Genomic DNA, 20,854 nt, shown 5'->3' on the forward strand with positions numbered 1-20,854 from the left:
CAGTTAAAACTGTTAATTCATTCATTTAAATATTAATAGATACCAGTAGCGGACACGAAGAGGATAGGTGAGGTGAGGTAATAAATACTAACATTTCTTAATGTTGATAACTACATGTAGTTATTTATATATATCAACAAATTCACGGTCAAAAGTAAAATAAGTGCGAATTTTACAATTATTTCTTGTCCGGGTCATAGTTGCACAACCAAATGAGCAGTGCATTGCCGTTAGGTCACAGTGACCTTTTCCAATAATTTATTGTCAAGGCCATAAGGTTGAAGATATTTTGATAAAGCTTAGAGTATATTTGCATCACCTAGATCTGAAGTCAGTGCACTGGAGTTACGTCACTGTGACCTTGACTCAAGGTCAAATAAAAACATGTTTTTAGCAATTCCTTTTCCAGGCTAAACTCACCACATTTTTGAAAAAACATGATGATGAAACCTGGAGCATTGTTGTATCCTTTAAAGTTGATGTGCAGTGTACTGCTGTAGGAAACTGTGACCTTAATCTCAAAGACAAAGGTCAAAGAGCATATTTTTCAAGTAAATTCATATCCGACAATAACAGTTGAACCGTATAAAGATATTCTCATGAAAGTTTTTGTATTCATTTATCACCTTACTGACAAAAGGGTTAGTAGAGCGAAAAAAAGCAATGTAAGTGAAAAGTGGAGACATATTTTTGTTCACACACAAAAAAAGAGAAAAAAAAGCAATAACGAAAACAACTCTTGTATTAATAAACTAATAAATGAATAAATTTATCATATGGATAAACTCATTAATTTAACATTCATAAATACCTTTCCACAACTTTTTTAATTTGTAGAATCTGTGAAATGAAACTGTACTTTATTTCATTTTGATGACAAAATACCAATAGCACATAAAGCAGATACATATTTCCCCACTCAGTTCTCTACACTGTAATTTCTGAAGTCTCATATCCTACAGTTGACTTGACGTGTGGAATGTGACTATTGGGTCATTCAGCGATAATTGCACCAGCTCAGGCTAACTCGAATGTGCCTTTTGCATATCGGTATGATGTCTACTTGCAATTGGAGAGCAAGAAGTCGCTAGTTCGAACCCCAGCACGGGTAAGGTGTTTTCCTATTACAGATTTGGTGCCTCGACCAGTCTGCCTATTTAATGAGTACACCTCCTTGATAAATATGTGGAGAATGTAGATTATGAGCAATGACATTGACTAGCAATAACTGTCGATAATTTTGCGCTATATTTTTACATTAATTCACTACTAGTCTATTGTCATTCAGGCGTTTGATTGAAGAAAGTACATACGACAATTGGCCGAGCACGTGCGATACCCATAAGACACTTGCTTAATACAGTTCTAATGAGTGGAATCCCCCTCGAAATCGTCTTAAGTGTGAATTATCAAATAACGTATTTTCAGCTTGAAGAAAACGTTTTAATCTGTTGGGTTTAGTCGATACAAAATTTTGGTGATGATCACCAAAGCCGCTGACTTACTCATAGGATTTACATGAAAGGATTCGAACTTATATTGTTACAGAAAGTTCCGTGTCTTTAAAAAAAGATAAGGAACGTAACGACCTTTTTATTGATTTTAAACTTAAAATCCGAATTTCAAACTCTCTGTTGTATGAAGGAATAATTCAATTGTCAGAGTTATCCCCATTTAACGCCTCACATTTAAAATCCAGGGGTGATTTAGTGTAAGTGTATTACCATTTAAGAGACATTTCAACAAACTTCTGTCTTCAAAGAAAATAAGTAAGATTTAACTTAATCCAAACACCAGCTATCGTATGTTACGATTATCTACGATAAATAGTATTGTATTATAAATGAAATTCGTTTTAAATAGATTTCATTATTATTGACTCATTCAGAACCTGATTTTATTTGATTTATTTCAGGACTATCCAGGATAATCATTTTCTTCAGACTTTAGATCTTGTCGGGATCACCATAATAACCGTTACACTCGTGAATTACACTTGAAGTTAATATGAACAAATTCAAAAGCATATGTATAGGATTCGGCTGTTATATTTGGTTGGAGTTATTTTACATATATCATAAAACATATTAGTGGGTAATACACATAGAGAACTTAACGAACTTTGGAAGCGCTGGATTCTAAGTACAAAAAGATGGCGACTTTATAAAATAACAGGAATATGGACGACACAACTGGTTCTAATCCGAGTTTCAAAGTACATGTATACGGTAGGAACATGACGGAACATTCTACCTCAGACCATTTACATTTCGGAGGCCCAGTGTCTAGCATAGCCTTTCTTAATGGGACTTGTTCACTCGGGTACTTTGGGTCAGGAACTAAAAAATAAAACTAAAAGAGACAAGAAATGATGTTACAAATTAAAATTGGATAATTTCATTACGACTTCAGTTCCTGACCATAGGAGTTAAACTTTACCAGAAGATGAGGTTTACCATGGCACGTAATCAAAGGAGTGAGACAAATGCGCTAGGTTCCACAGTGTGTTAGCTGTAATGAATGCCGCTGAGAAAAGAAATTTATTCGGGACATTTTTAACCCATAATGCTATAAAACATTAGTTATTTTTTTAAGTCAATCTTATATAAGTTCTCACCATCTTTTTTATCAGAGATTTATGAATAACAAGAAAAGGGAGCTATGACCCGAAAGACCAGGAGGGAAATCGGGGTAAACATCTTTACTTCTGATTAATCTCATATGATATGTCAGTATGTCAAACTCATCCATACATTTACCTCCCCTTATGGTTCCCCTCACAGGGCCCATAATACCATTTTGTTGCTGTTCAGTACCACAGCGCTACAGTCAACGATTCCCTTAGTTAGAGAAATATGACAAGATCTCATATTCTCAGGCATTCATTAGCGTTAGTTATAAAAACGATAAAGTACTTTCGAGAATAACATCTGAATCCCTTTTAGGGGGAGTAACACTGTTAACGTCTGATGTATAAAGGGAATACCGGAAACTGAGTACACGATGAGTTTTGCGACAGAATTAAAAACAGATTGGCGGGAGTATAACTACGACGGGAAACAGCGAGACCGTGATCTGCTGTACCCTTGTGTATGGAGGAATTACACACAGTATGCTTGCACATACACAAGGGAGTGTTCCATGTCTAAAGCAAATCCTGTTATTATTAAATAAAACTGCAACTTGAGGCCTACAGCGGGGGAATCAGATTATTCTATATAGATTTTAGTATATCTTTGTAATAATACTTTATTCATACAATTTTGTTGGCTTGGTAGTGTAGGGGATACAATAGTGAAATCATTTACAATAACAGAAGGCGATTCTACTAAACTTAAGTATGAAAATCCCTTGAATGCATGAAACAATTGACCTTAAACGTTCAATTAAAAAACAGTTAAAAAATTGACCAACTTCTGTGTTAAAGTACGTTGAAGTTTACATCACTTTACCCGTTAACACCAGATGTGTTCGGTAACTTGCGTTATTAATTTAATAATGTGCTTGGTTAAATTTTTACACGTGGTTTTGGCAACAACAACCGGAAGTTCAAAATTACATGTGCGTCCGTTACCGGAAGTCGAACCTTTCAAACAAAACAAAAACAAAAAAAAACAGTCAAGAAAAATGTAATTTGTCACAATGATAAGGCAAGAATGGAGATTATCTTTTGAAGATTTAACGCTGAAATATATGAAACAAAATGATTTAAACAGCGTGCATGAAAAAAAGTAAATTTGAATGAGTGGATCTGAGCCAGCCAGTCGTCATCTGAATAAATAATAAGAAAGCGTGTCGGTATAAAATCCAGAAATCTTTATTGCATTTTCTTTTTATCTTCCCTTTGGTTCGGTAGTAATGTATTATGGCTAATTACTGCCATCTCGCGTTTTCGCGCTGGCGGGCAGCGTTAACGCGATACTACGACAACTCACCAAATATAATTGTTAATGTTTCAAATGTCATGTCATCTTGTATTAAAATTGTAAAAAAATCATGATAATTGGGAAAGGGCTTCATATAAGTTTGAAAACTTGTGTATAAATCAAAACAGAGAATTTAAAAAATAGTCATTTTGTCACCTTATCAACCTAATTACCATACCATAGGTAACCACTTAACCTCAAGTGTTCAAATGAATCTGTCTTGTACCGAATACGGATCAAATAGGGACCAAGATTGGGCACTATCAATCTCTACTAGAGGTTCCCTAAGCTTGCTACATATGAAACCGCAAAGACTGGCGGAGGGATTAGAACACAGAGTATAGAATGTAAATGGTAACGACATAGAAGCGCCGAATTAAAGTAATGTAGGACATGTACGATATTCAATTGGGAAACGAGTCTTAAGTTGAATAATTGAACTTAGAAATATCTTACATTGTTTTGTTTTCACGGTCAAATCCAGTTCACTTATTATTATTGGTACCTATAGATTTTCAACATACACAAACTCAATCTCGCGTTATATCCAAGGTAAAAAGAAAGGTCCCAAACGTTCTACTGGTTAAAACAGGCAATGTTTTATTAGGAAGTGTGGCACACAAGGACAGCCTGTTCGAATAGACATTTACCAACTTAACCTTTGCATGGAATTTTTTTCTAAAAGATGACACACCTTTAATAACCTAGGAGACTGGAATGAGCAAGCCGATGCCGAAATTTCTTAAAACTACTCAAAGGTCTACATTTAAATTGAAATTACTGTAAATGTGACTTAAGTAGATTAAAACAAGGCACAATGATAGGGTAAAAGGCGTTTGATGCAGTGATTTTATGAAGCACATTTCTGTGAATCAATTACGGTCCAGGCGATGTCACGTGATGTTCGCAATAGTACGTGTGACAGTGGGAGAGCAGCTTAGAAGTCAATGTTTACATCCATCAAGCACCAATCACACGGTTCTACCAGGAGGGCGACATGTCCCCTATATATCTGACACAATATAAATTAGCGCCCTGATCGGTGGACAAAATGTACAAGAAAATATCAAATGCTAAATATATCATATGTCACTTTACTTATTACCACCTCCACAGTATGGGCGATGTCACGGATATAATAAGTTTGGACGAGTGATCGAAACCGCCAGACATGGGAATACCTCTAATAGAGTCGATGTAGCAAGGAATTCATTTTATTGCATTTTTGCCAGTGAAAATATAAGATTTCGCAGTGAAAATATAAGTTTTGCAGTGAAAATATAAGTTTTCCGTTTTTGACCAGTCAGAGCGGACCTTTGTATTCACCTCGTTGAAACTTGCCGATTTTTTCCAATCGAAGCGGAGACAGATAAATTGGTTATTTTGCTGTATCTTTGAAATATTCTGACCAGTTTTTGACTAAATACTCACTTGACGTTAGCTATGCATGCACTGATTCTCCGATAACAGCAGAAAACGCTTACATTGCGCTGATCACTCCTTTCAAAATGGCGCCGTCATGTTGACGTGGAGTAACGTCACAAAGAGATGACGTCATTACTGATTCCCGCCCTTTTTGACTATCAAATTTTCGATGGTTTAATTTTGTTTTTAAGTTTATGAATTGCAATAAACAGAAAATTGAATGGTTTCCCGTTAAATATAACATATATTTCACTCGTATGACAGAATATTTCGATATTTTTCACTCGTGCTTCGCACTCGTGAAAATATCGATATTCTGTCATACTCGTGAAATACTTAGTATATGTTATATCAAACGGGAAACCATTAAATATCCTCTATATACGAGTTGGTCAATTGTCTCGTTACTGATTTTAAATAAATAACATTTATCATTATTTAATAAGTTCAATAAGTCCATCATTCCATTGACGAAAGTGTGATATTCTGTTTATCATGCTTACGAGAAAATAAAGGAGACCCTCGTTGATTTTCCCATAAGAGATCGTACGAATTACGACTTGATTGATCGCGGCAGTTACTTGACTGGTCTGTTATCAGTTTCGTAATTTATGTGTTTACGTCATCACAAACGTAAGAAGAGGACATATAAAGCATTAAATATTAGAACAGCTAGTGGAACTGTGCTTCTGGTAACTGCTACGTCACGCCTTCATGACAGCAAGGGCATTTGTAACGTCACAAATTAAAGAGGCAAAATATCACCACTTTAGATTTCTAATCATTCTCAGACAAAATGCCGTTTTCACAAATGTTTCAAAGGCTCTTGGCTATGTAATATTCGTTCCAATTTCATTTAAAAAACTCAACATTTCATTATTTTTTTCATCAATTTCACATAAATTGGAAACACGTGAAACCATGCGAAATTTAGAATAAGTACCTTGATTCATTGATCATTGTCATCAGTTCTTTATTCCGTACTTGCATGTTCCGTAGCTAGTGCAATTGCGACTTGTGAATAAAAAAAAATTTCACGTTTTTCCAGAAATTTTGAAATACATAATGTAGTCTCATAATGTAAAATTATATTGTAATTCAGAATAAAATTAAATATATCTAGGCTGTATGTTTACTGAATGATTTCAATTTTCTGTAAGATCTGTCTATTGATCTAGACCACTGCTCTTTACATACCTCCGTTGTAGTGGCGCTTCTCTATTATAGACTCGTGTGAAACAGCGACACCCCTTTAGGTTAATGTCCGCTCTGGACTGACCACCTTTGGTCACCTCATAACTCAAAATAGACAGGTACAAGTTACTTAGGTGTTTTATAGATGTATTTTTTAGAACGCTAGCCCGGGATAATTAAGGCCACGTTAATTAATGTACATTTCATGTCACCAGAAGATATGGCGGTATCTAATGGTCAAAACATACACGATTGGAGTTCGCTCTCTACTAATTACTTGTAGGTCGTGTTGGTACGGAAAGTTTCTTCTGGTTGGTACAATGGATTTTATGCGTGACGTCATCGGTGACTAAACTCTGTCACCTTATCATAAATATATAAAGGGATCGGGCACAAGTTTACCAAATTATATAAAGCCCTTTCCCAAAAACAGTATACAACACAAATATTTACAGACCGTGTTGTGCTGAATAGTTTAAGCTACATAAACATTGTAAGAAATACATTTATACAAATAAAAACCATTTTTAACAAATTTATTTCTTATATTTGAAATAAAAAATAATTGCCTAACCCAAAATTTAGGAATGGCAATTGACATAAGAACACAAACAGAGTTGTACATTATAATGTTGCGTGAATATTCCTACTTATTCCTACACATTGTGTGTCTGCTGTATCTCGCATATATTACTCTTGGTGCCGTGTATGTAGCGACAAATCATTGTCTAATATTGTGTTTGTGTGACTACCCCGCAGCTCTCTTGTACAAGCAATACGTTTGACGTCGACTTGCATCAATGCCAAGAAGACTTAAGTTTATGTGAAAATAAATTCAAACTTTCCGGAGTATACAATGTTTTTGACCTAAACTAACAACGTCTTTATAGACGACCTATTACACTTCTTGTACTCAGAACGGGGAATTCAAACTGAAACTAAGGTATGACCTTCAGGTATGCACTTTAACGTTTTAATAATGAATCTAAACTTATTTTATGTGACTTTTGACCGAACGACTTGTAAACCACATGGACCTCTATACATAGTGTTTCTAACTAGGGGATGTGTTTCATTATTACCGTGATATCGTCTTTCGGTTTGAAGTTAGACCGCTGTTCTCCCTATATGGGTTGTAACGTTACCGTATCAGCTTACATATTTCAATGTGTAGCCTTTTCCAGTAATATATCCCAATTTCATCGCAAAAGTGTTCTAATTTGACGTCGGAGTCACAGGGACCAACCCACGGTCCATGTATGATGCTGTAATACATGGGAATGTGTGCCATTTCAGTCCCTGTGGTCGGTGTGGTCATGTCGGTTTAAAAATATTAATTATTTCTTACAATGGTCTTATATATGTGACAAGATGAGAAACTTAAAAATAACAGTGAACTAATTGCGTTCATTTGTAAATATAACGTTACCAACAGTAGTTGAGCATTATCATTTCATGAACTGCAAACCGGCGCATTGGAAATGTGCCAAGTGAAGCATACCGCAATTGCGGAAAAAAATATTCACTTATTTACATTAAATATTTCTATTAGATTGATTGTTCTTGTCTGGTTTTCTATTATTTTACGCTCTATTTTTTATGTGGAACAATTTAGAAGAGCTGTTAACAGGCTCACAACCGAGAATGGTGGGGAAACTTGAATTCCGTTAATTACAGTGATTTTTGTTTTGTTAACCCGCAAGTGGTAAATATAGGCATTGAACTGCTTTCACTTGGCATTTATGGGCTGATAATGCCAACTGGACAAAGGTAAATAATGAAGAGCGCTTCATTAAATTTTCCTTTGTCCAGTTGGCATTATCAGCCCATAAATGCCAAGTGAAAGCAGTTCAATGCTTAAGTAAACGTTTTTCTTCTGATAGTGCGCAAGATTTACACAATAAAGTATTCTGTTTATATAATCATGTACAACATATGTTCTAAACTCTATGTAGAGCATGAAATCTGCATGCAGTTGTTTGACATCGAGCTAGCGAAATGTGAAAGAAAAAGCGGATGGCTTGTACTTATTCTCGCCACGAGCTCGGGAAATATAAGCCACCAAGAAACTGATTTATATTTCTGGAGAACAGCTATTGTCACGGAGTGATAGGACAAAATCATTATCTGATCCGGACCGAAGGTTAATATCATGTTCATCCGATTTCATTTTCAAATAAACCCACAGCGGTTACAAAGGAATGTTATACTTGATACCTAGTTAAACATAAATTATTGTAACAACAAAAACGGGTTTGATGTTTATGATGATAAACGTCAATTTCTCTCAGTCAAAGTGCTGTTTTATATTTTGGATATTTAAAAGAAATATCGCGACTTGGTAGTTTTGAGTAAAACTATACGCATGACTTTGCAAAAATGCCGAATATTTCTCGTTTCTTGGAGTGAATCAAAACACTGAAATATAATAGTTCTGCTATTCAACTAAATTACGACGATTCTGCATCAATTGTACTTAGAAAGAGTATAAACATTTTTTGGATGGGTTAACTAAGCTGTTATGACAATGCTGAATTTGTGACGGAAATTCCCGAATGTCCCCCGATTAATTTTCGTCATATGTCGGACGTGATAAACATAGAAACACATGTATGTTGCTTTGAATGTAAATAAAATGTACAGTAATTAAAACTTGCAATTGTTAGCATTTATTGTCTAAGACCCGTTCACCATGGATCAGAGTTGTTGTGAATACGTTATAAATCATTAAATCCAATCCTTATATTGGTTTGATTCTGTGGTTTTTAATTATGAGTAAGTATGACTCGGTTTTACATAATTGCTCATTAGAGCTAATGTTGACTTGTTATAATATGCACCGACTATAAAAACAGTTTTAATTCAATTGAAGAGGTGGAGAGTGCTGTCAATTGCACTTTGTTGAATGCTGGTGACGTTTTAATGAGTGATAACCGCAGAAACACGTACAAGTTTACCTGGAGTCCGAACGGAGTGCACTCGGAGTGCACTTGGGTGTACCCTTTAGTCTACACAGTATTTTTGGGGCCTTGGTAACATTAAGCTGAATAATCGTTACACTGCGTTAGCATACAAATGATTCGCTTCCATGTTGATTGCCGGAGAGAGTTGGATATGCCTTTCGGTATCGGAGTATATCACTGATTTAGTACTGATAGAGCAGATCTAGAGATCACATATTTCTATCGAACACTCCGGAACCAAACCCAGTCTTCCGCGTGATAATTTGTGACTCTACCAACTAGATCAAAGAGGAATGTCCCGTTAGCTAATTGGTATAGGCCGTAACATTATGTACAAGTCACTTTGACCCGCCCCCTTTACTCTGGTTCTCCACATAAAATACTACAATATAATCAAACATTATGTGTCTTATTTTTCCCCCCAATAAGAAGTAACTCTATGATCGTCGAAGCAGGTTAGTGACCCGCTACACGTCAGCCGTGACTGAGTGACTGACACTCGACTACCAGCATGTTACTGGAGTAGAATGTCACTGTGACAGATGGTAAATGATATATGGGCGAAACAATATGGGGAAATATATCTTACTTATATCACGTGTGGTTGTAAGTTCAAATATTGTTATCTCCATTTTTCTGGATAATATTACCTCCCCTTCTACATTGTTTCGTTTGATAGTTTATTGTAACTTTGAACCTGATTAAAAATTAAATTTTCTTCGAAATAGACAAATATTCCCATGACATCCGTCTGTCATCTTATCGGATTGCGATCGATGTTTTCCTTGACGTCCCGCAAATACGCACGTGATCGCGACGTTGCCATGTGCCAAGACGTCACGTGATCCCTATTGTTCTTGTGACGACCCACAGCTACACGCGTTCTGGCAAGTTATTGCAGCGGGAAAATTGAATATCAGCAAGAGGCAGAAGTGTATAAACTTGATAGAGAATGGATTCTAGAGAAGAAAACCACTCTATATGGGACGAGGTAAAATCAATTCTGTGGTATCTAACCAATTCACTTATAACCTATGATTAATCGTTCGTTTATCAAAAAATTCTTTTCATATTTTGTAATTTGGAAAAAGTTTACGATCGAAAGATTTGTTTCGGGAACCGCACTTCTAATATTTCTTATGAAAGATATTTTCGTGTAATTTGTATAATCGATATTTGTTTTTGTATTGATTTTGTTAAAAGACCAAAGAGGACGCAATGCGGCAAATATAAAATAACTAGTAATATTTCAGTTTGATAAACATGGAATTAATATCTAAACCTCGTGATTTTTAGTACAAACTTAGTAATGGCATGATTATTAAAACATTAAACCAGTATATTTGTATTTCATTATCATTGTTATTTTGCTCTGAAAGATTTCTCAAGTTTCAGTAACAAGCGTCTTTCTAACTACATTTTTTTTTAATATTATTTATTGACAGGCAGAAGAGAAAGGACAGGAAACTAATGGCTCATACTACAACGATGACAACCTCATCGCGCATGGCGATGTTGTTATGTGGGATCTGGACGATGTTGATATCCAGCATACAGGCGACGCGTCAGATCATCTAACACCCAAGGTGAGCAATAAGGGGATACTCCAAAACTAAGTTATTGTAGTATTACCACGACTGAAGCAAGCCAGATAGAGTGGTCAGGTGGTGTTGAGGTATTGCATTCGCCTTTCAAGTAGTTGTAGTTGTGTAATTATAATGATCTTAGATGTGTTCTGTGTTTCCAGATGTCTACGGTATCTCCAATTTATCTACCACCAAAGAACACTGAAAAGCTTCCTACATCTCCGACATTGTCAAATCTGGACAAACAGCTTTCTCCTGTAGGCATGACGGAAACAGTACCAACCCCTAAGAGGCCGATATCAAGCCCCAAAGACACTCGATTCCGTGACCTTTTCCCGAACCCTGAGGTAATGTCTAACGTGTCTTCGGGACAAAGGGAATGCTGGGATTAAGTTTAAACATATTTATCTGCCAAAAAGTGACGAAAGGATTGGGCACAAGTTATAACAACATCATCAACACCCTCTCCTAAATATATACATCAAAGTCACAAACATGAGTATAAGTGGGTGACATGTAGTATCATTATAACATCACTACAACAGAAAAGGAGGGACAACATGCGAACAGTCTCACAGGTGAAATAAGGAAGCCCACCGCTACAATCATAATCACAATACCATTTCTATTGTGTTTAAAAACAAAAACAAAAACAAAAAAACAAAAACAAAAAAAACCCAAAAAACAACAAAAAAACAACAAAAAAAACCCAAAAAAAAACAACGAAATGTCACATTCAGATTTACAGTTCTCTTGCGGGATTTTTTTTAGCACCGATAATGCTAACGTTTTGACATTTTCAGCTAAAGCTACAAATGATGAACAGTCTTGGAAAAACAAATGCGGGTGGTGCTTTCGTCATTGACAGCAACATTACCATGTATGGTGATGTAATGATGCTTGACCTTGACAGCGAAGATGAAGGCCATTCCCCTCAAATATGCACTGCTGTCGAGAAATTTAGTCAGCTCACCGAAGTAAGGACTATTAAGATTTTGATAAAAAATAAAGAAAAAAGAAATTCGAGGATTACCTTGAACATAAGAAAAATTACCAGAAAAAAAGAATTGCATCCTAATGTTTTTTATGTCTTTCGGAATATCTTCTCAAATAATTGGCTGATATGATATCATTTTACAAAATAACACCTATATACAGCATGTCGAAATCATATATACGTCTACAACAACTCATTTACAATTCCAGACGCCAATGGACGTTATCAAGCCCGCCAATACTCGTACAACTACTACTGGTATTCGACACTTGATGGCTATCAGAAATCCAGAACTGAGCGAGCTTCCGAACGGCAGCGGAACCATCACGGCAAACAAACGGAAGAATGAAAAGAGGAAGTCCAAACACGGCAAAATCAAAGAGGAAGTTGCAAGTGCATCGGAATACCAGAGCCCGGAGGAGCAATTAAAGTGCTGCCCTATTTCAACAGCACCGGAAGTTGTCGACATCAACACAGAGAAGAAGCCATTTGACTTCGTTAAGATGGTAGGACATCTGATGAGCCGTCTTGGAGCCTACATCCAGAAGAAGCTGATTTGTCACTGATCACATTATGGGATTTTGATTTCTGATTTAAAAAAAAGAAACGTCTTATTCTGATGTGTTTGTGATGACACCTGTTGTTATTTGGACTTACAATGGCCCTTAACAACCTTTGTTACATTAACGCCATTCGATTTTCTTAATACATTTTGTGTAAATTGTAGAAATCATTGATGTGTGATATTAATTCTTGTATTTATATAAGGATGAGTTTCTTTGTTTTGCATACTATTACATAAAACGGATGTATACTACACTAGAAGGGCAGATGTCTGTAGACATCTAGTGAACACAAATTAGGGTCACGTGTCTACAGATCTAGACAATGCATCTTAATACAATATCGCCAATATATACATTTTACATGAGATTATACACTAATCACCCTCTCGATCGCTGTCTTTTTTTAAATACGATAAAACAAAATTATGATTGATCTCAGTTTTTCATCAAGTGATGTACATTTTATTGTCTGTATTATTTTGGAGTCATTTATGTTTCTGATTTATTTCCAATAAAAAATCACGAGTGTAACCAAACTATGGTCTGTTTTGTATTATATGTAGGATACACCTGCGTGTCGAGTAAACCTGGTTACGTAAATGGATCCCGATCAACAACAGACTTCCGATAACTCATATCCTTTATCATACACTTTTAACTTTGATAAAAAGAGCTATGGTGTAGATATGTAGTTATTTTACCGACTGTGAGATAGTAGAGATCCGTATACATTCAGTAAGACAAGAACATTGTTATTGGGATGGGAGGTAGTATGATTGTAGACCGATAGCCATGCCAACTGGAGCAAAGCGCTGACGTTATTGGGGTGCATTAAATGGGTTTATATATATAATCTATATAACACAATTAACAATGACTGTTGCGCTGCATATGTACGTGCCTACATTATGAGCAATTTATATATAGATAAACCTTCAAAAACTGGCATTCTTCCATGTATTATGTCTTGCACTATAATTTGTTCGCTTCTGATGCTTGACCTTCACACTGATATTCTCCTAGTTTCCGCTGGCGTCAAAAAGTCTTGTGTTACTACAGTCAAACTTAGAACAGTACAAAGTTACCGTATTTTTCGCAAGGCTGACTTTGGATTACAGTAGTCGTAAATTTCTAATTGTTAAATTTATACCTCACCTGCATCTTGTACACAGTAATCCAACCTACCGGCGCGTTCGGCAGGAGCGGCAATGTGCGCTGCTGTGAAAAATCACAGATCAACACATAGCCTTCACATCAAAGGTCCACTCGAACGCACCCAATTATTGTCAATTAAACATATTCATTCACAATTTTTATTGACATTATGCAAGGTTAAGTTTAACTAAAGTTACACTGGACCGGGCCATTTACATGGGAATCATCCTTATTATTTCTGTTTTGATTCGCCGCACGTGTTTTGAATGTACTTGCCCATAAGTCGATGAGTGGGGTCGTACTGGAGCCAACAGAGCAGCCCTGTTTACAATTATACCATCATAAAGCACGAGTTGGTTCAAACCCACCTAATTTTGTTTCTAGATTTTGACTGTATCGCTGTCGTTATTTAAAGTTTAACTTTAGATACAGTTATAAAGAGGAAAAGTCAAGCTACATGTGTATTTAAAGAACGATAATTGGTTGGTTCATCAGTGCTAATAGGTTAACTCTACTCGTTCTCAGCAGATTTAATCTTAATGACGTAACTCAGCCTCACGTCACAAGTACACCCGAGCTTACGAAGGTTATTACCTAAATACGCCCTAATTTGCCCACAATTACATCACCGTATGGTTTAACTCAACAACGTCGTTCTAGCTTTCTTTTAATTCCTTTCAATTAGACAAAGATATACAATAATTATTCTATCATTTGAAGTACCCTATTCTTGAACGAAAGTAATTGCTCTGTTCTTTAACGTAAATGTCACAATTTCCCTATTTATGATATATCTTTGTACGTTGTGTGAGGAGTTGTCTTTCCTTGGCCCGGTTAGTGGAAGTATTAAGCTGTAGTTGGGGAGAGAATTTTTCCGTTGGGGAACATAATTACAGAAGGATTTGCTGTTTGGAAAACAGTTAGATAAGGTACGCCGTCTAGGATATTTCATAGATACTGGATTCAAATACTGACCTTAAGATAAGACTCTGATATAGACCCGATACAAAGAGTGTGTTAAATTCATTTTTTATACAAATGTAATTGTAAAAATGATAGTTTCGAATAAAATCACTTTTATGAAATGATAAAATACCCGGAGCGCTAAATATTGAAAATGATCTGTATTTCATTACAATGTATAAGCAGTTGCAAACATTCCAAAAGTACATCTCTATTTTTTTTCGAACACTGCAGTCGTTGTAATGAAAAATGTATTATGCAACTGAACATACCAGCCTTGACACAGATTAATACTTTGACTGCATTCGTAATAAAAAGTTAATCTGTATTATGAATGGAAATCCTCTCTTTGTGCATCATGAGGTTAAACACACAGACATTTACTCATGTACTCTAGCCCGACCTGTACAAACTGTAAAAGCTAATATGGCTCGCGAACCGACTATTTACTCATTACAGAATGGAAATTATTTGGTTCAGTCAAGTGCCACTTTGAAATTTAATTCCAGCTGTTCATTACCACCAAATAACATATTTTATAGTCTATATCTGTATTGACAAATTTTATGATAATTTAAGAAAAAGCATTGTTAGTTGATCGAAACATGAACATAATAAGAGAAAAAAGATATGTGGCTTCCAAATAAAGATTTATCAAGGCTAACACACTATAACTCGTAAAAGTGGAAAATTGACAAACATAGCGCAAAAATGGCTCCGGGTTGACAATTTTTTCCAAAATGTAAGTTGATAAAACTTGAAATGGATTGATAAGAAATAGATGAGATTTTAACACCTGCTCTTGACAGTGAATAAACAATCATTTCTTGTTCTGTCGACATGTTAAGGGACCTCTCCCGAATTTTATGTATGACAAAGATCACTTGTTCATTCGATTTAATTTTAGAATGTATACATTCCAGCCCACACTGATACAAAGAACACATTTCCAAAGTAAATTTTCATCATTGCTGACGTGAACATGTACTGTTATACGTTTTTGACAAGAACACATATTATGCAATTGTAGAAAACTGGAGGACCAAATTTACCCTTACTCAACATGAGAATCATTCTATTCGTATCGAGAGAATAGAATAATGATTCTCACCTTCCTCTCATTCACGTATGACACCATGGTGTTAGTGTCTGATACTTGGTAGGGTAATGTATGTCTAACTGCCTTTGTGAAATTATAAATTTACAATATTATATAATTATATGAGTATTGTGTTTGATATCGTAAAACTGTTGTTTTCTATTGTATAACTTTAGTATCTGTTACGGTCTGTTAACGAAATCGTTACCAATTGCAGAGAATAACAAGTTTTAAACAATGTTGTTTCTATCGAAAAATTATAATCACACCCATGCCTACACTTGTGCATGTTACTCACTTTATCGTTATATACGAAATGAAAAATGTCACATTTTCTTTTAAGCTGTAATTCTGTATAAAATTAGAAAGATTCATGCGCTAAAAGTGATCTTATACCTACATCTTATCATTTATATACAGACATGATTAAAACCACACTCGGAGAATAATGAAACCTTCGTTAAGACTGTGTTTTTGCAATTACATATTTCTCGTAATTTTTTAACATTAAAGTAATTAACGTTTTAACTTTCTTACTTGTGACATGTTAACAGCTATTAACATGTAGCGTGTTTCTCAAGGCAGTCCTGTGCTAACCTGAGCTTTTTAATTAAACCCATTAATGGTCTGGCGTGTCGACAACTGTGTGTGGTTCTATATAAGGGCTAAATACATTTGACATAACATATATTAAACACTTGAGACCAAGACATGACCCATCGTGGGATGTTTTGCTCCCTTATTGTTAAACATGAAGCTTTAAGTGTAATAAAAACCACTTCTATCCAATAATAAATTGACTTATATGTTAACTGTTCTTGTTATTTAGAAATAATAACGCTAGAGTGGACTACGCCCAATTTTGTCAATGGTATTTTGATAATTGCTGGACTCCCCGTGTTTCTGTTTTTGTTCCTCTAATATTGATTTGACAAAGCTCCACCCCTCTCCTGATATATGCATTTTGACAATACTCTATATTTCTATGCAAAACACTTAACCAAACGCTCACATTCTTGAGTGCATTTTTCGAGAATGGAACACACGAGAAAAGTTTTAGTAATGCATTCGCCCACGATTATGGCCTTTCGTCCTTTCAAATGTATTTAAATGCCACGATCAGGATTGGTTTTTTTGCAATCATTTATCGTCTTACAGAGAGTAACGTCTATGATAATAATCTACACAAAGGATTAAATTACATCTCAAACTCAACTCTGATATACTAAAAGAAATGTTAAAATAAATGTCAAAATACAGATCAAGCTACTACATACTGTAATTATATGATAGATCTTATTTGTAGCAGTGAGAATATTTTCAACATTTTGCAACATTCTAGATTCAGTTCTACCTTATTACTCTGTGATATAGATAATTATGACTCTCACAAATAATGAACGGATTATACGACTTCTTCTTTTCATCAATACTTTCTTCGGTCGGATTGCAAAATTGTGTGGGAAGGAAACCAGAGTCCCCGGAGAAAAAAGAAGCACGGACTAAATTGTTGTTTGCCCAGGTCTCGGATACGCCTATCATTCCGGTACTCCTGGTCTGATTGTCATTGTACCTTTTTAAAGATCTCCATGCATATCTATATTTTTGTTCATTTTTACCCTCGTTTTATCGAGTTTTATTTGGAATTATGATTTCGTAATTAATGTCAGTATTTTCTATTGGTTTTTTTTTCACCAACATTCCGTAATATAACTTTAGGGAACTCCTTTACTTAATATTTTAATTTCTATTTCATTATTTGGATTTTAGAAAATATCCAATTTAAAGAAAGTTCCTTGAAATCTATAATGATTTCCTGGTAAAGAAAATTAAGCTAAGGAATATTGATGAAATACGGTCCAGAAATCTAAAAAATTGTACCTTCATGTTTCCTTGTGGATATCTCCAGGTGGTTAAAGCATGCACAACTGGTTTGTCAAGAGAAATATGTTTTGTTGACGCCTTTATTTATTATAATGAAGAACAAGATCATGATAATCTAGTTGTACAGTTCATGTATTATATGTATATTGTATAATTTGTATGATTTTTGACAGCTGTCGTTCGGAAAAATCAGTTGAAAAAGATATATTGTCATTCTCTGACATCACTGCATAATCTGTTTACCTACATATGTATCTCTTTAAGAAGATTTGTATGCGAAACAAACTGTATTTCAATTTCAGGTCATATGGACTTTTACATAGTCAGATTTGGAAAACTATTCCATTTTGACATGTCTGGGAAAATATTTTTCCAATTATAAATGATGATGAATTTTATTTTAGTAATAATGGTGTATTTTTATACACACAATGCAAGTTTATCAATATTGTGTAAATCCAGTTCTAAACACAGTAGGCGAGGTAGTTATTATATCGGCTTTTCATCATAACAATATACAAAAACTAACTGGACCTCACTGTGCACTGTTGTCCCTGAAGTACGTCTATTAACAATCTCTAAATTAATTTTCAATCTGTTCGGTTGTGTGATTTGAAATATAATATAATTTGACAGTTTGTCGAAAATAGTTATTAGCATCAATACTTATTGTTGAAATCGTGAAATAACTTAAGAAATATTTATATGTTATTGAAAGAACTGTTCATTCATTACCAGCAAATTGTGTAGTATCATTTATCTTCCTGTTTAATGAAATGACTGTTAACATTATCAATCGGTATAAAAAGGACGTCTATGGTTTCTGTTCCTTTATAATTTGAATTAAAATTGTGAAGCATTTGTAAATGTATATAATCGTGTATACCATAAGTACTTATATGAACTATTTTGTGGGGATCCACAATGAATTCGTTTGTATTGTTCGCCCATACGTCATATGCCGACTGTTTTCCTATAATACCACAAGGCAATTTCCCCTGAGTACAGAAGTCAGCATAATTCTGACAACAATGCTTATATCAGTCACTTTTGCAGAAACAATTGTTGTACGATTCAGTAAAAGCCAAACTTACCAACATAATTATGTTGTTCTCCCAGCGTTCTTTTATGTTCTATTGCAGAATATTATTCGAGATTTAATTTGACACACACAACTAAGTTGTACTAACAATTATAGGTTTTAGATAAAGTCCAAAGTGGATTTGGTAACATTAATATAGATCGATATTATTGATTGCCGATCGAATACGAATTTCATGAGCTCAATAATTCTCACTTATTCATCCTCTTATTCTTAGTCATGTTTGTTTTTCAGAGAAATATTTCAATATATAAACACTGATCATTACAATGGTGTTGCCATTCAAATTTCTATGGAAAAGCAATCTAATTTATTTTTTAAATTTTTTTTTCATTGTATATTTGTTTTATTACTTTCGGTTCACACATGACCAGTCATATGGAGATAGAGAGCTTGTGTGTGCTGTTAAATTTCATGCATTTCATAAATAACTTTACACATTGAGCAGTATATGACAAAATAAAGCATTATCATAATTTTGACATTTTTCAAATCGATTTACGTTAGAAATAAGTAATCATCCGCAAATGATTTCACATGAATAACTGCCATTAATTAGGGTTTGAGACACATACCCAGAGTAAATACTTACAGTTGAACGCCGCACTTATATGTAGGCTCTCGGTGTAAATTTAATGCGATATATTAAATTCATATGCAAGTTTTTTCCCCTTAACTGGCGTGATGACGTTGACGTCTTTTATTCAAATGAAATACACAAAGGTTACACGTAATGATGACTCTATTCGGTAAAACCTCGAACTATATTTTCTCTTATAAATGTACGAATGACCGTGAATTTGTTTTTTTTATGGCGTCCTAATACCTCCAATTATGCAGGTACGCACAAATCAATTGCATAGTTATTTGTTCAGAAATTTAAGCTATCAAACAGTTTAAGGGTGATAATTAAACCCATAAGGTGTGCCATTATGTACAGGGTGGTGTTTACGTACGAAAGATCAGATAAATGAAAGAAACATTTCAACTGAATGAAATCATAGTATATATTGTCAATAAAATTAGATATGAAGATAAATACATTCATTTGAATCTCTGCAGTTAACCAAACGCACCTGCGTCAAATTGATAATATATAGATCTGCAGATGTTAATACTATAGAAGGGATTGTAAAGTCTATTTGTTAAACAAATGTAGGGCAGATTAGTCGTACCCAAGTCTATGTATCGTTTACCAATTACCTTGTGTAATTCCAGACCAAATTACAAACACTGACCTCTGTAACCATGGAAACACATTTCCAAATACAGGTATTATAAATAAGTGCTATACAATAAACTATACCTAGTGCGGAATCTGCTAATATCAATCCGTATAATCAGGTCAGGGATTTATAGAGAACATTTGACGTTGTTTTGAGGTATTATTTTCGATGTAATTGCACTGAAATTGACAAGAAAGAGTAGACTAATAATCTTGTAATTTTACCTTCTTTTGAAAGGCAGGTTATAAAAACAGCGATCGACCCTTTCACCCGGAAAGTCCTGGGCCCATATTCATAAAAAATCTTAAGTTAAATACTTAAGTTTGACTTAAGTTATACTTAACTATAAATATTTTACTTAGTTAAATAAAACTTAAGTTAAAACTTAAGTACTATTCATAAACGACTTAAGTATTTACTTAGTGCATACTTAGCTAAGTATAGATATTTAAGTATTTCATGTAGTTGCTATGTTGTTGTTAAGTAGCTGCGTGATGTTTTTCGTAAAACGTGAAATTTGGCACCGGCGTTCCTGGCATTCCAAGACGATCAGAATCCGGAAATGGCAACAGGAAAAAAGTCGAGATGACCAAACTGGACAAAGGACGAATGTCTGGCGATGGTGAGACTAGTACATGTTTACAAGTGAAAGAAAACATGTCATACGTGGACGATTTAAGGACGGAATGTCAGCATCGGCAAATAGGCAAGAGTGGGTTCAGGTTGCCGGCAGATTGAACAGTTTAGATGCATTAATCAGGAGAGAGC

General features: G+C 34.7%; 1 protein-coding gene across 1 annotated transcript; it reads left to right on the forward strand.

Annotated features, from left to right (window-relative positions):
* The first annotated feature begins 10,374 nt into the window (after window positions 1-10,374).
* Window positions 10,375-13,184, forward strand: LOC117341351. Its single transcript, XM_033903211.1, has 5 exons — window positions 10,375-10,499; window positions 10,954-11,094; window positions 11,256-11,441; window positions 11,898-12,071; window positions 12,301-13,184. Exons 1-5 carry the CDS (start codon window positions 10,461-10,463, stop codon window positions 12,655-12,657), a joined length of 897 nt encoding a protein of 298 aa, XP_033759102.1. The 5' UTR covers window positions 10,375-10,460; the 3' UTR covers window positions 12,658-13,184.
* Window positions 13,185-20,854: the final 7,670 nt, after the last annotated feature.

This window comes from Pecten maximus, chromosome 2 (genome assembly GCF_902652985.1).
Source record: "Pecten maximus chromosome 2, xPecMax1.1, whole genome shotgun sequence".
Classification (NCBI taxonomy): domain Eukaryota; kingdom Metazoa; phylum Mollusca; class Bivalvia; order Pectinida; family Pectinidae; genus Pecten; species Pecten maximus.

Excerpts from the sequence above, each read along its gene's own strand:
- LOC117341351 (XM_033903211.1), top strand. The coding sequence starts at position 10,461 with ATGGATTCTAGAGAAGAAAACCACTCTATATGGGACGAG. Across the intron at positions 11,095-11,255 it reads CAGATCATCTAACACCCAAG|ATGTCTACGGTATCTCCAAT; the intron begins GTGAGCAATAAG and ends CTGTGTTTCCAG. Across the intron at positions 11,442-11,897 it reads ACCTTTTCCCGAACCCTGAG|CTAAAGCTACAAATGATGAA; the intron begins GTAATGTCTAAC and ends TGACATTTTCAG.